This window comes from Microtus oregoni, unplaced genomic scaffold (assembly GCF_018167655.1).
Source record: "Microtus oregoni isolate MIOR12 unplaced genomic scaffold, Mior012 000053F_ref0000044, whole genome shotgun sequence".
In the NCBI taxonomy this organism is placed as follows: Eukaryota; Metazoa; Chordata; class Mammalia; order Rodentia; family Cricetidae; genus Microtus; species Microtus oregoni.
The window spans coordinates 8,273,049-8,287,978 of record NW_024543829.1 but is presented as its reverse complement, the minus strand read 5'-3'; the positions used below and the strand labels follow the sequence as shown (position 1 = coordinate 8,287,978).

Below are 14,930 nucleotides of genomic sequence, written 5' to 3'. Positions count from 1 at the left end.
GATTAATCTGTGCTGTATGAGAACTTGTCTCAAAAAGAGGAAATTAAAAATAGAGAGATAAATGAATTCAAATAAATGAATTCAATGAAATGAATGAATAATGACTAAATAACTTTATATTCCACAGCTTTATTTTGAAGAAAATCTAAGTGTATTCATGAATAGTTTATAATATAAATATGAAATTTCTTTATCTGTTTTAATGTGTACCAGATTGTCAGTCAAAAGTTAAAAAGCAGCTGACCTTCATTCATTTCTGAATATTGCTTTGAAACATTTTATCATGCTGGTTGGTTTGAATTCCTTTTAAGATTTATTTGTTTGCTTGGTTATTTATTTAATGTGCATTGCTGTTTTCTCTGTATCTATTGTGTGTGTGTGTGGGGGGGGGGCGGATTTCAAATGTTCTGGAAGGTTGTGAGATGCCCTGTATGCTGGGAATTGAACTCAGGTCCTCTGGAAGAGCAGCTAGTGAGCCGGGCGGGGGTGGCGCACGCCTTTAATCCCAGCACTTGGGAGGCAGAGGCAGGCGGATCTCTGTGAGTTCGAGACCAGCCTGGTCTACAAGAGCTAGTTCTAGGACAGGCTAGAGAGAAACTACAGAGAAACCCTGTCTCGAAAAAACCAAAAAAAAAAAGAAAAAAGAAAAAAAAAAGAGCAGCTAGTGGTTTTAACTGCTGAGCCATCTTTCTAGCCCTGTTCTGAGTTTCCTATTTTGCTCAATATCCAACTTGCTTTGGTTTGGAGTTGCATCCTGGAGTGAGTGGGCACATATACAGAAGTGTGTCATAGGAAGGAATCCTGCAGGCTGGCTCTGCCCTGGAAGCTTTCATAAATCTCGTGAATTATAATTGAAAAAAAATGGCCCAAGGTAGCAAAAGTGATTGAATGAGTAAGAAATTGTAACAGATACTTTGAAATTTAAAAAATATTTTTTCTTTTTTTAATTATTATTACTTTATAAATAATACAAGTCAAAATTTACACTTCCTCCCCTCCTCTCACTTTCCTCCCGCTCCCCCACATACCCTTCCCCCCACCCCCTTCCAGTCCTAAGAGAGGGCAAAGTACCCTGCCCTGTGGGAAGTCCGAGGCCCTTCCCCCTATATCCAGGCTTAGGAAGGTGTGCATCCAAATAGACTAGGATCCCAAAAAGCCAGTACATGTAGTAGAAACAAATCCCAGTGCCATTATCATTGGCCCCTCAGTCTGCCCCCATTGTTAGCCACATTCAGAGGGTCCAGTTTGATGCTCATTCAGACCCAGTCCAGCTGGAGTTGGTGAGCTCCCATTAGCTCAGGCACACTGTCTCAGTGGGTGGACCAGCCCCTCGTGGTCCTGAAGAACCACTTGTACAGAGAAAATGTTCCAAGACTAAATTTAGTTTCACTAAATGTCCTGAATTTTCCGCTTAAACATTCTTGAAGGATTACTAAAACTTAATGCGCTTTCATTTTTTTAGATTATCTGAATTGTTTGCTTCCTCTTTTAACTTTTTGAAATTAGAACATAATTGTATCCATTTGCCATTCCCTTTCCTTTCTTGAACTATTTACATGCACCCTCTTGCTTTTTCTAGTATACATAATTTTTTTATATATGCATATATTCCTAAATATATAAACATCACCTGCTCAGCCTGGATGGTGTTACACGTGTGTAAATTCTTGCTTTCTTGTCCTGGACTGTTTCTAATTTGTGTCTCAAGCCGCATACGCTAGCTGACTGCCATGGTGATTCCTCTTATGGTCCTGAAACTCAGTGTCAGGAGACAGTTTCCTCTTCAAATGCCGTCAGTGTCCAGCACAGCCCTTTGCATAGTGAAGCAGAGGATTGGATAAATCCAGAAAATTACAAATCAAAAATTCAAACTACTTTAACCCTTGATTAAAAATTTAAACTACTCAAAAATGGAACTGGAAGGGATTATTAAATCACTTTTTAAAGTACAGTGGAATTGTTTCCCTAAAGATTTAAATGGACAAATGGAGTTTTCTTGTTGATATGGTGTACATTTTGATAAAACAGTGGCTACCCTTCTTAAAACAATGTTTCTATGTCTGTAATAAAATGCAGTAAATAAATTAGGATTAATAGGAAAAATGCTTCTATTGTGGTACAAACCAAGCTTGAGAACTCCAATAAACACGGCAGCATGTTAAATCTAACACTTATTTCTGCTCCCTGCCTTCCGTTGTTGCTGTTGAGATTACACGTGCATTCTTGTCATAAAGGAAGGCCTACTCCAGTGTAGCCAGAGACGCTGGGCTTTCTTATGTCCACGCTGGGGTGATCCCTGTGGAACCGTGGCTTCTCTCAGTGCTGCTGTGACTTTTAACCCCAAGCCTTAACTGACTGCTCTATTCTTTGCTGGTGCTGGGCACTGAAAATGTAGCTTGACCTTGTATGCTGCACAGTTTAAAGCATGACAGCTTCGGTTACTGTGACAGCATTTATTAGGAAACTCTGCCTCCTGCTGTGGTCTTTTCATCTTTCACGTATTAGCCTATGTTCACTCAGTATGTTTTGATTATATTTCTATTATTTGTGGTAATAAAGATGTCTACAAACAGATGAAAATTCCTTATAATTATCAAAACATTTGCACTAAGGAAAGAAAAATCTTTATGATGGGGTATTTTTTCCTAAGGTGGGGATATTCTATAAACGGTACCTTTTGATACGCGCGCGCGCGAGTTCACACACACACACACACACACACACTTGAGAAAATGCTTGGTTAGGTGCGAAGAGTTGAGCTTTCCGACAGTGAGCGGGTGGCAGTCTCCTGTTGGGATCACTATAGACACTTGGCTAAGTTTTGCCACCAAATGCCGTGTGGGAGAAAAGCTTACCATTACCCTAAGACCACAATTAGTCTTTGAAACAAATGTAAAGTTTGGTATTTATCATTGCAGGTTTTTAGGGATGTGAGAAACAGCGGAAGCTAGTTGTGAACCTCTTGTTTTCCTGACCTGCTGCAGGGGGCCTTGCACCAAGACACGGGTCACAAGTTATCGACCACATTTATTTCCAAAAAAGTGTTTCTTCTAAAATAGAATTTCAGAAGAACAGAATTATAATTTTATATTCTAATTCCATTTAATTCATCTTTTTATTGTAATCAGATGTGTATGAACTTACATTTGCTCTCGAACATTATGACATTTTTGATCGTGACACTGTCCTCTATGCCCAGCATGCTCTCCAGCCCTTCCCAGGTTTGGATGAACTTATGTAAACATATTAAACTTGACATAAAAGTCACAGTTTGATTCAATAGTAAAAGGTTTTAAAATGATTTTACTTCTGTTTTATTCTCTGACTTTAAAGTATTATTGAAGACATAAAATAATATAGGATGAATCTGGTACTTTTTCTAATAGGATTTGTTTTCCATAACTGCATGACATTTAATTCGTGATACTGAGGATAGTGTGTCCTTCTGTCTCCTTACTTTTCTCCAATTGCCCATTTTTTCATTTTCAAAAATCAGAGTGTATTTCTAGGTAAAGTGGGACCACTCATGACATTGCTTGCGCTCCCTGTCATCTATAGGTACTTTCTTTACTGGAGTTGTAATAGGCTCAGGAGGTGGCTGTTTGAAATAGATTTGGGTACATATGCTTCTTTTGAGTTCTAGAGCAAAAGTTAATGTTTTTAGATTTGTCTTCCAAGTCATAGAACCAAATTATATCCACTTATTGATCTCATTATGCATCTCATTATGGTGTATAAACATTATGGTAGCTGCCAAGAGATGTGTCCATCATTTTTTTGCCATATAGGTGTAAGTATTCTTGCTTCAACAAAAGTTGAGTTTTAGTGGTTAGACAGGTCTGTTTTTTATTTTTATGTTGGAATTCCAGTTTGATCCAATAGCTGTCTGGGCTGTTGGGTCTAACTGAAGTGCCTGAGATGGGTGGGGAGTGGTCAGTTCTCTGCAGTGTTTGCCGTGACCTTGTGTTCACGCGTCTGCTGAAACCGTCAGGCTGTCAGCGTGCTCTGACAGTGCTATTAGTGCCTTTGTATCTTGCTCTATTTGCTGATAAACATCCTGCTTAACTTTCTCTTCTGGAAAGTGCGAGGAATCACTGTCTAATGTCTTTAATCTAGGATACCCCACACAGTTCACGTGTTCTCTTCATTTTGGAAAGCAGGTAGCTGGGGTTGCAAAGGTTATAACCATTTTGAGCAGCTCAGTTATAATTCAGCTGCTGGTAATTACTAGTAAAATCAGACTCAGGTTCTTTAGAACTTTTTAAGCTTAGTCAGAATTTTCAAGATGTGTTGGGAAAAATTCTTTTTTGCATACACATTAATTTTAAGCAATTCTTTTTTTTTTTTTCAAAATCAGTTTGATGCATCATGACCGAGTAGCAGAAAGGCATTAAAGATCAACTGAGCTGCTTTTTGACTAACATTTCAGGGATTGTGAAGCAGCAGATAGACAGCCATATCACAGATCCAGATCAACAGAACAGCGGCCTCTCCTAGAGCGGACCACCACCCGCTCCAGATCCTCTGAACGTCCTGATACAAACCTCATGAGGTCGATGCCTTCATTAATGACTGGAAGATCTGCCCCTCCTTCACCTGCCTTATCGAGGTGAAAGATAAATCGATCAGACTAACTTCCCTGTCTGCTCTGCCAACACGCCATTTTATTTTCCCGACAGCTAACTGGTCTCTGTCATTTCTGGCTGGTCACCAGTCTGAGTCGATACTAACCGTGTCCGTGCGCACACACTATTTATATCCGGCGGATATGATAGTGTCATCACCACTGTGGTCTGGTTCTCAACTGTCCGGGTTGCATTTGTTCTGTGGTTTCTCATTAATCAGGAGTCCTGGGTACATCCTGCCATAACTATCATGTTCTTCCACAGAATGCGAAATGACTGTGCTCATTAGCCATGACCTTTCTGATAGTCATCGTGACAGTAAATATTAGATAGAATTAGTTTCTACGAGCATTAATATTAGATATCAGAATTTTCTTTAGCTGACTTTTAAGTTGCTCAGGATTTTTTTTTAGTAGATTTGTGAGATGTTTTCTAATAAAAAGGAGTATTTAGTATAAAAAGTAAAAATCTGATTGGGTCAAAGGAGGAAGGTTAGTTTTAAGAATTTGTATTATGGAAGAAAAAATATAAAGTTTAATTTTTAACTTGTAGAATTTTCTACTTGCTTTCTCTTAAATAGATTAGGAGTCTTTATCACTAATTTCATGGGTTTTACTACAATCTCTGTGTGCATGTATGTGTGTATGTATTCATATTACACCAAAACATAAACATTTTTTGGTGTTTAAGTAACTGTTCAAATGTCCATACTTTGTCCTGTTCTCCTTTTAACCAGCAGCAATCCACGTTTAAAAACCCCGCTAATACAGCTATTACGTAAACCAGCTAATACTGAATTTCCTTAGCGCTTGCTGAAAACGTATTGATGCTGCATCTTGTAGGTCTCACCCTCGGACCGGGTCTGTCCAGACAAGTCCATCCAGTACTCCTGTAACAGGACGGAGGGGCCGGCAGCTGCCACAGCTCCCACCCAAGGGAACGTTGGAGAGAAGTAAGTTCTTAGTTTTCTAATTATGTCATTAGGAGATACACAGGGGAGCTGGGGTGAATCGAGGTTCCTAGTGCCGTTGTGCTAATATCTCCCTGTATTTAGCTGTGTGTGTGACCTCATTTGACAGTAGTTATATTTGTGAATATAATATACATTGCATTTAAAAGTTTTACTTGGAGATAAAAAGAAGCAATCTTTACACTTCAAATTCGAAAGTAAATTTAAAAGTTAGCAGTAGTCTTCTAGAAGCGGCTGGATTATAATGTCTTTGCTACATCTCGGATTATGTAATTGTGGGGGATTATGCGAAGTTTATTAGTAATTAGCTAAATCAGTTTTCACACACTGCAAAGGACTAGTTAGCTGGTGCGCAACAATGGTGATCCTTCTCGAAAGCGGAATGTAAGCCTCAGGTAACCAGAACGCACACTCAAAGGTGCGTGTTCAGCTGCTGTTTTCAGTTGTACATGTGCTAGAGCTAAGCTGACACACTTGAGCACTTCTCAGGCAGCTAGAAATCTTGATTCAGTTCTCTCTAAAAGTGTGGATAACGGAGCAGAATAATTTTCACATCTTTTATATCACAGTCCCTCTTTTTAGTAACTGTCTTTCAAGGCTGTATATACTCAAATCACCATTTAAGTTTTCTTTAATAGATGGTATATTCTATAACTTTGAAATTTTCTTTTGTTTTTAACACCTATGCTTTGGTTCCCCGCCCCCCCCTTGTTTTCATTTTATTTTGTTTCCCTAGACAATGGAGTCAAGGAGATAGACCCTTATGAAGGTCTGTACATAAAGAAGGATTTGTTTTGTACTAAAAACCTTTTGGGGGGCTGTGCAAACAAAAATAAACCCGACTGCAATTGATGTCTCTTCACTTATATAGTTTTTATACAATTAAATTATTTCGTTTCTAGTTTCTAATAAAGTACTAAGATTTTATTTTCTGTGAAAAAAAAAACCACCCTGGAATTAAATTTTGATTCATGCAGGAACTCAAAGAGTTTAATTTCCTTTAAGTAACTAGATAATATTTGTTCTTATAAAACATTTAATTTACCTTTGGAACAAAAATCTGGATTTTGAATAAGATTATAACCAGGGATATCAATTGCAGTCTGTGTTTATGCCACTGAGGGCACAGACATAGTCTTGCTATATTTATCATTTTATCTTTCATTTTATATTTCTGATGATCTTTTTATTATTAACTTTGACTTCCTACAAATGAAGCTATTGAGTTAGGTAGTGGTTGTGGCTGTTACTTGTAGCAAGTCTGCTTAGAGTGTATCAAGGATGAATATGATGCTTTTATGCATTTATTACCAAACACTGCAACGTATCTCAAGAATAAATACTGAGTCGTAGTGTGTGGACTGCCATACATTTGCTAGTACAATAAAATCTGCTAGTTTTAGAATTTTGAAACTGCTGGCTGTATTTTTTACTGCTGAGTCTCCAGCACATAGAATGATGCTTGACTGGAACAAATATTGATTGAGTTGAAAATGAAAGACGGTCTTAGAAAGTGAAATGGTACCTCAAATGGTATATGGATTGCCGCAGAGAACTTGAAGTGTATGTTTATGGGCATCGTAATGTCCACATATGACACATTTACAACCAATTTATACATGGATTGCACCGAGCACAAATCTATCTTTGTCTTTCTGATGTAAGTCACGCTCTTGTTGGTTGTGACTGAGTGGCTATCCGCGTCTGTGGTTGCTTCTGCTTCTCGCCTGCCGTGATCCTCAACCGCGCAGTGCAGTTGTGGTTGACACTCTCATGGTCAGTCGATAGAAAGACATCTGTGGCGTTGCCGTAACCCTTGGATATTTCCATAAGACTAAAGGCTTGTGCTTTTAAACTATTTTTCATTAGAAAAGTTCAATAGTGTGCCATTTTTGTCCCCTCAAAAGCGTTAAAGCTTCCGCTTTAGAATCTTTCATCGTGAAAGTGTGTTGAAGTCTGGATAGCTTTATTCTGTGCATTGTTAGGTATGGAAGAAAACCATCCTAACTGGTGAAGGGAAATGTAGGCTGACAGATTCAAAGATGTTGTCTTTACTGGTTTGGTTTTTCAGGTAGAATACATTAAAACCACTAAAATATCATCAGCAATTTCCATTAATATCTCTAATTATGATTTTATTTCATAATTTGTATTACTTTGTGGTACTGGCTGGTGTGTAGCAGCATTTGCAGACATGCTAGTGTTGAGTCTTCAGAGACCCATGAGCTTGTACCTCCATCAGTTTTAAAGAACACAGTGAATCCCTCCTCTGCAGGTGTCCAACCTCTAACCAAAGCTGAGGGTGCAGTCATCCAAAATAAACTATCAATTGATAGTCCAAGGTTTTGACCTTCTTCTGAATGCTTGTTAGATCTTGCCACTAATGACATTTCTACTTTAAACATATGAAGTATTTATTCTACCTTTAGCAACTAAAAAAAACTCTAATCTAACTATGCTTTAAGTATGTTGTTGTCTAGTAACTAAATTCATTAAAATATTATATATTTTGGTATTGAGGTTGATGTTTTTTCAAACTCTTTACAAAGATGTGTAAAATGCGAATTCTACAGAAAGTGAGATGTATTTCACAGTGAAAAGCGCTATGGTTACTATCTTCTCATCCTACTTGGCTCTATTGCCATTTTGTAAAAATTGGAGTTTATACAGGTCAGGTGGTACTGGTGAACCACATCTTTAATTCCAGCACTTGGAATGCAGAGGCAGGTGGATCCCTGTGAGTTCAAGGCCAGTCTGGTCTACAGAGTGAGTTCCAGGAAAGCCAGGGGCTACACAGAGAAACCCTGTCTCACAAAACCAAATTTAAAAAAAAAAAAAAAGGAGTTTATAATGTTATGGTGTTCTTCCTAGAAGCAAATGTATGTAATATTTTCCTAATAATATGCGTCCTATAGAGGTAAAGAACTGTGCCTTCCTTACTTAGCCACCCACATATTGCAAATCTCCTAGGGGGGATAATGGTTTGTTTCCCAAGTCAGGACCACTGTGACTGTGATGTTTCATTATCAGTACACAGACTTGCTTTCAAAGGCGTGTCTGAATGCAATATATTACGTGCTTTTCTTGTTATAAATATCCACTTTTCATGAAAAATTATTTGTTTGTTAATATTTTAAACTAACAACCAGACCCCTGGTCTTGTCTTTTTCTTTCACTTTGGCAAATATAGAAGTTAATGAAGAAATTGGGCATGTGGAAGAAGAGGGGGTAGAAAAGGAGGGAGAAGAGGTCAAGGAAGGTCTGTTTGTGTGTCTTCTAAATAAGTTAATGTCAAATTTCATAATTTCATAAGAAATACTTTAGGACTATCTCATCAACTTCAGAGTAATTTGGCCAATTGTTTGAATAGTCTTTTTAAGATCCAAATATACTAGAATCATAAACAATATCTTTGGCCTAAATATATACGTTATTTACCTCAGCTTTTCTTTACATTCTGGTTGCTTCTTTACCTCTTAATAAATCACCGTGGTCACCTCGCTCCTAGAAAGCTCTGTTTCCCTTATGCTTCCCTGAAGAAGGGAAATTCTATTTTCTTGACTAAGGGTTACAAATGTTCAAGAGGCAAATTTTAAGGACATTTAGAACTAAAGCACTGCATTTCTTTAACATTTCACAGACTATGGTCACTTTCCCACTGTTTCACTCCTAGATAAGATCCCTTTCCTCTGGATTTCCCTTCTCTGTCCAAGCCAGGTACTGCCATGCCCTGTCTAACAGCCATTCCTCTCTACGTCATCTGCTCCCTGGAGGGTGTTTGGGTTTGGGGGTCTTCCGTTTTGTAATCACAGTATAATGGATGTCAGAGTCTGTCAGAGGAAAATATTATATATTCAATGTATTCACAAACATATTTATCTAATTTTATTGACTTGTCACTATATTTATTTAAATCTCAGAATTGGATGCTGATCTTCTCTAAATTGAGGTCTTGGATTTTAACTTTCTATGAAGTTGGCAGAATAACTTTAAACCTATTTTCATTAAGTCTTTAATGAATCTTTTCTCTTCTCTCACTATATGAATTTATGTGTGAGTTTTAAAGTTAGGCTGTGCCCTTTCCCCTCTTTTCATCGTTGTAAGAATACAATGCCCTTGTATGTATTTACTCAAGATATAGTTTCATGAATACGTTCTCTGAATTTGTAGCTTTTAAAACAAAAAGACATTATGCCAATAATGTTCTAATTTATCAAGAAGAGAAATTATCAATATGTATCTAAAAATAGAAATAAAGGTGATGTTCTTAGTTTCTTGGTTATAGAAATATATACTTATATCCCATTCTGAATGTCAAATAGTCTCAGCACTAGAATTCCAAATGCCTTTCATTTCCTGACTGCTACAGAGTTAAAGTTTACTGAACTGGTGTGCTATAGAGTAATTTCCATTTTCATTTATTTGAAGAGCTAATGTTTCTGTTTTCCTGTCCTTTTAGATCTCAAATTAATGCACTCAAGTTCTGAGTCTTTCACACTTTATGAATTGGCCTTTATCGTGATTTTAAAGATAGCAGTAAATTAAAGATTTCTGCAATATCATTATCTCTTTTGTTTTGTCCCTTAACATAAAGAAGAATTACATTTTTAAAACCAGTTCTTTACCTGTGGTTTATTCTCAAGTAATTAGTAAATTACATCACTAGTATCATAGCAAAACAGAACTATCTAGCACACAACTATAATTCAAGATTTTTTTTCATGGTAACTTTGGCTCCTTGTGCTAGAGACTAGGGAGCCTATGCTGCATCTGCTTTATTCTGTGTGTGCAGTGTGTGGTGCCATATTAAATGCATGCAGTTATTTTTCCAGTGCATGTTTTATTCTTTTTGGAGTGCTTACTTTTTATTTGTATTGTTAATGATCTTAATTACTAATTATTGTTATCTGGTTTCAATGTTAAAGACAATGGGGAAGAAACATCAAGCTTACCTAATAATGGGAAAAAAGGCAAGTTGGAATGGCTTTCTGTGTAATAGATTCATTGTCTCATATGTACATGTGTGTGAATATACTTTTGTAAGTTGTGGAGCTATAAGCCTTAGTGTTCCAACTTAAGTTATTTAGCATTAAAAATACTTGCTTGTATTTATTTCCAAATAGCTATTTAGCCTCTAATAAGTTGACCCCGGGCTGATGATACAGCTCAGTGGCATAACATTTGTCTAACACACATGCACGCACGTACGCACACGCACACACATACACGATGAAATAACTTAATTGATGCTAATCCAGCCCTACTTTATTAAAATGTTCAGATTAAAATTAAAAAGATTTTTGTTTTGTTGCTCACATTTTGTTGCAAAATTCTGAAGAAAATGGTGCTGGTACGTTATTCACTTTAAAACTACTATGTCGATTTTTTTCAATATAGAAATTATTTTAAAATAGCATTATTTAAAATACATTCTTAATATAGAATAAAGAATTGTGAGTTCAATAGTGGCCAAAATCATAAGCATAAATAATCATTTATTTATGTCGGATTACCATCTTATATACATGGAATAAAATCTGGCTGAGACAAATAAAAAGGTGACTGACTTTTAATATTTAAATTGGTGTTAAAATTGCTAGACTCAACTTCATAGCTTAGTATAACTGAATTCCAAAGATCAGACCTGTGTTTTGAGTAATTAATATCCAAACATAACTACATATATTTATTTATAATGTCATAATTATAATTATTAAATAAAATTAACAGTCTTTACTATAAAATTTGACCTTTTGCCATGGAACTAATTTATGATATGAGTAATTTCTATTTTAATAACTTAGTTAAGATGACTTTTCATCTAAAATAGTGGTTCTTAATCTGTGGGTTGTGACCCCGTTAGGGGTCAAATGACATTTTAACAGGGGTTACCTAAGACTTTTGAAAAATACAAATATTCACATTTTGATTCATAAAAGTAGCAAAATTACAGTTATGAAGAACCAGTGGAAGTGATTTTATGATGGGGTCACCACAACATAGGAGCTGTATTAAAGGTCATAGCATTAGGAAGTTGAGAACCACTGCTCTAAAATATATTCTTTTTTCTTGTTTTTTTAATTGATTGATTTTATTGAACTCTACATTTTCTCTGCTCCGCTCCCTACCACTCCCCTCCCCTTCAACCTTCTCCCATGGTCCTTATGCTCCCAGTTCACTCAGGAGATCTTATCTTTTACTATTTCCCATGTAGATTAGATCTGTGTATGTCTCTCTTAGGGTCCTCATTGTTGTCTAGGTTCTCTGGGATTGTGAATTGTAGGCTGATTTTTATTGATTTATGTTTAAAAGCCATTTATGAGTGAGTACGTTTGATATTTGTCTTTCTGCATCTGGGCTATGTCACTCAATATGATGTTTTCTAGCTCCATCCATTTGCCTACAAATTCAAGACGTCATTATTTTTTTCTGCTGTGTAATACTCTATTGTGTAAATATACCACATTTTCCTTATCCATTCTTCGGTTGAGGGGCATTTAGGTGGTTTTCAGGTTCTAGCTATGACAAACAGTGCTGCTATGAGCACATGTCCTGGTGTTATGATTGAGCATACTTTGGGTATATACTTAAAAGTGGTATTGCTGGGTCTTGAGGCAGGTTGTTTCTTAATTTTCTGACAAATCGCCATACTGACATGCAAAGGGGCTGTACCACCTAGAACTCCCACCAGCAATGCGGGAGTGTTCCCTTACCCCACAACCTCTCCAGCATAAGTTGTCATCAGTGTTTTTGATCTTGGCCATTCTTACAGATATAAGATGGAATCTCAGAGTTGTTTTGATTTTCATTTCTCTGATGGCTAAGGATGTTGAACATTTCCTTAAGTGTCTTTCAGCCATTTTAGACTCCTCTGTTGAGAGTTCTCTGTTTAGGTCTGTACTCCACTAAAATATATTCTTCTCTGTATATATTTTCGTGAATAATGTTAACTGTGCCCTACATAAGGTATAATTTATTATTTATGTTCATAATTTTTAATAATATAGACTGATGATTATTATCTGTTCTGTGATATGATTTAAAAGGTGGGAGTAATGTAAAAATGGAAATGAAATTTAATCACATCTCATAATATGAAAAATTCATATAAAATGGAAATGTGAACTCTCAGAAGTGTATTTTTGACGCATTTATTGACCTCTGTGATGTTTCTTAGAACCTGTGACAGGAAACCTTCCATGTGTTCAGGTATCAACCAGTGGTCTGGAGAAACGCATCTTCATGTTTTCTTTTAGCGCGTGGGCTGCACCAGCTGTCAGCGCATTTGCTGCAATCTTGGGCTGAAGAACTTCTAAGTTTGTTAAGGTGGAATGTGGGTCAAAGACCTTCAGCTGTGACAGCCTCTTCTCTCTCCCGTTACTAGGATCCTTCCCTAAGCTGTCCAACCTCTGCTCTATGCCGTCGGCTTTCCTTCCCTTTCCCTGTGTGTAAGTGTTCCTCTTGATGATTATGGTCTCCCTTTTTATTCCTTACAAACATCTTTGCCTTCTGTCCCTGGAAATGTTTTTATCACACACGAAGATTAATAGTTTTACTTGATCAGTCCTGTGTGTGCTATAACTAAGTCTAGCAAGACATAAATGTATAATGTTTGAAAGATAAGAACTTCAAATGTTATATAGGTAATCTCTCATTTTAATTAATATTTGGATCTTTGTTTCTACCTATTATTGAGGTCAAGTTATCTGCTGTTACATTTTATTGTGTTCTTGTATAGCTTTGTATATATGCTTAATATTTATTAATATTCTAAGAGATAAGTAAGTTTTGAATAGTTGTGATATCTGTACAGTTGTTGGGCACATTTACCCTCTATCTCTCCTATTACTTCATATTTTTCCATTTTCTAACAGCTTATTTGAATAATGCAAAGTATTTAGAGTTTCTACAACATTCAAATGGGATTATCTTTGAGGGGTCACCTGTGCTGTTACTATTATCACTTACATGTCTTCATGGGAATCAAGTACCTGTGAAAAAACCACACCATGAGTAGGGGATTCTAAAGGTGAGGGGCAGAGTAGTAGCATCTAGGAAGGATGAAGATGACAAACTGTCTGTTCTGTAAACTTACTTGCTGCTTAGATCTACTGTACATTTTCTTTTTGAAAATAATTTAGCTTATTTAAATTTCTTCAAATCATATTTTCATATAGTAAGTACTATGTTAGTGTTAGCTGTTATTACTATAATTTCAGTGCCAGTCTTGGATGCTCTGAAGATGTGAGTTTTAGATTTAAAGTCAGATTTCATTATGACCATCATACTGAGTCAACTCTGTTGTTTTATACACACACACACACGTGCACACACACACACACACACACACACACACACATGAATAGGATTTTTGTTGTTTTATTTTTTGAGACAGGATTTCTTTGTGTAACAGCCCTAGCTGTCCTGGAACTCACTCTAGTAGACCAGGCTGACCTTGAACTCACAGAGATCTGCCTCCCTCTGCCTCCCAGCCTCCCACAGTAATTCTTTGCTGGTTCTATTCTTGATTAGCTAATTCAGATAAGAAACAATAGCAGAGTAGAAATAAATGGATTGGGTTAGAACTCATGCTATTTTATGATGATTTAATAATTCTCTGAACTTATTTCTACATGCTTTGTGTGTGTTTGAAATTAAGATACAGAATTTTTTAATACTTTTGTGACCCAGTTCTGTCTGAGAATTTTCCAATCCACTATTATGTTTCAAGTTTTACACTGTAAGTCAGATTTCTTGACTCTTCATCTTAGTTTTCCTTCTAAGACTTTGGGAAGTTTGACGAGTCTCTTAATTCCACTGGGCTTCAGTGTCCTCTCATGTCAAATAAAATATCACATAGGATTTTCATTGAAACATGGTGGTTTTGGAGATATAGATGATGGAATCTAATGTCTCCAGCATTTTTATTTCCAATTAATTATTGTCTTGTTATTGTTTGATGAAATGGCATCATTTTAGAAAATTAGTGCATACAACTTAACTATTAATGATTAACTATGATTGTTTACCTTACCATTTTATTAAAAAGCTTTTCCTGTGAAATGTGAAATGAGTTATAAAAGAATATTTTGTTTCTTCAATGTGTACTTTTCAATGTATATTTGTCTATGGTATTTCAAATTTAGTTAACTTTATAAATAAAGAAATGAAAACTAGATAGAAGGAGGGAAGAAAGAAATAAGAAAGATAAAGGAGAGGAGGAAGAAACAAAAGGCAGGTTACTAAGGAAATAGGCTGATAGCCTTGAATTCCTTGTAATAGCTGTTTGCTGCTGTATGTTATTTGGAACTTGTCAATATTTAGGCTGCTCATAA

At 36.3% G+C, this 14,930-nt stretch overlaps 1 protein-coding gene across 39 annotated transcripts in view; it reads left to right on the top strand.

Annotated features, from left to right (window-relative positions):
* Rims2 (regulating synaptic membrane exocytosis 2) overlaps positions 1 to 14,930 on the top strand; it is a 386,828-nt gene that overhangs the window by 229,527 nt on the left and 142,371 nt on the right. For 38 of the 39 annotated variants that reach the window (XM_041637522.1, XM_041637525.1, XM_041637533.1 and 35 more), the window contains 2 exons: positions 4,430 to 4,609; positions 5,468 to 5,577. In XM_041637522.1, coding sequence (XP_041493456.1) covers positions 4,430 to 4,609; positions 5,468 to 5,577 — 290 coding nt within the window. Of the gene's footprint in view, positions 1 to 4,429; positions 4,610 to 5,467; positions 5,578 to 14,930 lie in introns of those variants that run through there. The other variant, XM_041637562.1, reaches the window with a different exon arrangement.